At 34.7% G+C, this 1,777-nt stretch overlaps 1 protein-coding gene across 1 annotated transcript in view; it reads left to right on the plus strand.

Annotated features, from left to right (window-relative positions):
* LOC107575198 (regulator of G-protein signaling 14-like) overlaps nucleotides 1-1,777 on the plus strand; it is a 29,094-nt gene that overhangs the window by 8,724 nt on the left and 18,593 nt on the right. The window contains exons 8-10 of the mRNA XM_016261616.1: nucleotides 771-844; nucleotides 1,169-1,295; nucleotides 1,403-1,484. Coding sequence (XP_016117102.1) covers nucleotides 771-844; nucleotides 1,169-1,295; nucleotides 1,403-1,484 — 283 coding nt within the window. The remainder of the gene's footprint in view (nucleotides 1-770; nucleotides 845-1,168; nucleotides 1,296-1,402; nucleotides 1,485-1,777) is intronic.

Here is a 1,777-nt window from a genome sequence, read left to right on the forward strand (position 1 = left end):
CACGGTGAAAGCCGATCCGGCGATCCACAGCACTAAGTTGATGTATTCTCTCAGCGACCAGCACAGATCAGCTCTAGGCATGACGAAGCGGATATCGTCCTCTTTTGGAAGACCAAACAAAGTAGTTTCACGTTCACAACGAAGCACACAGCGTCTTCACGAAATGGCGGCAGCGGCAACAATACTACAGTGAGAATAAAAGTTACGCCTTCTTTCTTTGCGTGAACATTTGGGCGGCATTATGCAAATCTTCCCACATAGTGAGGTAGACATGTGGGGGCGTGTTAGAACGAGACGTTTTAGGAAGGTGTGGCTGACTCTTAACTTTTATAAAGAATATCTCTTTGGATTTGAGACTTTAGTCTTTGCAACTTTACAGATCTTCTTTATCCACCAAGAGCTTGTAACACTCCAAAAAGAAAGAAAATTTTTAAATCGCATCATATGACCCCTTTAAATATTTTATCAGTTAAAGTTTATTTAATTTAAATAGTAGTATGGTTTTGGTATTAATTAACTGTAATAACATGCTGTTGTTTTCAATATTTATTTATTTATTTTTGGGAAATGGCCACAGCTGAAACACTCTTAAAATATTTCCTCACGTAAAGGTACAACTCTTTTTGACTGAATTGGAGAACTAATAAGTTTCATTATTATATTATATTACAGTATATTTGTATATTAGTGTTAAGAGTATATTCATGAGCTGGGTTTTTTTTACCATCGTATTTGTGTGGATAATGAATAATGTGTTTGCTTTTCAATAGCCTCTTTCTCTGGATCAGGACAGCTCTGTTTTTGGAGATCAGCAGCTCACTTTGGAGCTCAAAGTTACATTTGTGTGAGTCACACATACTGTACGCACACAGATCATAGAATATCTCATAAACACAATAGTTTAAAATAAACATTAAATAACTAAAATACAGTAATACCTTGTTAACATTATTAAGAATACACCAACATGTTATCTAGGCCAATATATTGGCTAATATTTGGCTGTTTTGATGATAATAGCATCAGCTAATAACAATACCCAACGGTTGTTTCTGTAAACGTTTATTTTATTTCTAGTAACAATATTTTAAAAAATGTATGGTTCTAGTTTTAGTTATCTATAACAGCCCTGGTGCTCTGATATGTTGACAGGTTTGTTTGTGTGCAGGTTGGATATTGTGTTTTCAGGAAGAACGTTAGGAATCATCGCAAAGTCTAGCAAGAATTTGGGTGATGCGCTTTCTGCTGTCCTACAGAAACATCAACTACGACCTCAGGATGTGCAGGTTACTCTGGTGCGTAAACGCTTTATCCCACATGTCAAAATGGTGTGAGATATGGTGAACAGTGAGAGTTTTGTGAACATACGGAGTATATGAAATGAAACTCTTTCTTATTCCAGAGTGGCTCAAATGAACCTCTAAACATGAGCACAGATGTGTTTCGTCTAGCCAGCAAAACGGTGCGTTTGGACAAAGTTAAAGGTGCGTATTATCAATCGCCAGTTTAAATTGATAAATCGTTTTAAGCTTTGGAGAGAAATTCAAAATTAGGCACAATTTATATTGATCTACAAAACAAATGGACTTCATATATTTAATAATAAAATTATACTTAAATAGAAATAAATTAGGGCTGTCAATCGATTAATTTGTTTTATCTAATTAATCACACCCTTTTCTGTGATTAATCGCGATTAATCACACACTTCATGAAATTAAGCATAGACCATTTATCTTGTTTCAAATGTTTATTTTGTCATAATTTGCTATATCCA

The sequence above is a fragment of the Sinocyclocheilus grahami genome, unplaced genomic scaffold (assembly GCF_001515645.1).
Source record: "Sinocyclocheilus grahami isolate Dianchi unplaced genomic scaffold, SAMN03320097.WGS_v1.1 scaffold2504.1, whole genome shotgun sequence".
Lineage (NCBI taxonomy): Eukaryota > Metazoa > Chordata > Actinopteri > Cypriniformes > Cyprinidae > Sinocyclocheilus > Sinocyclocheilus grahami.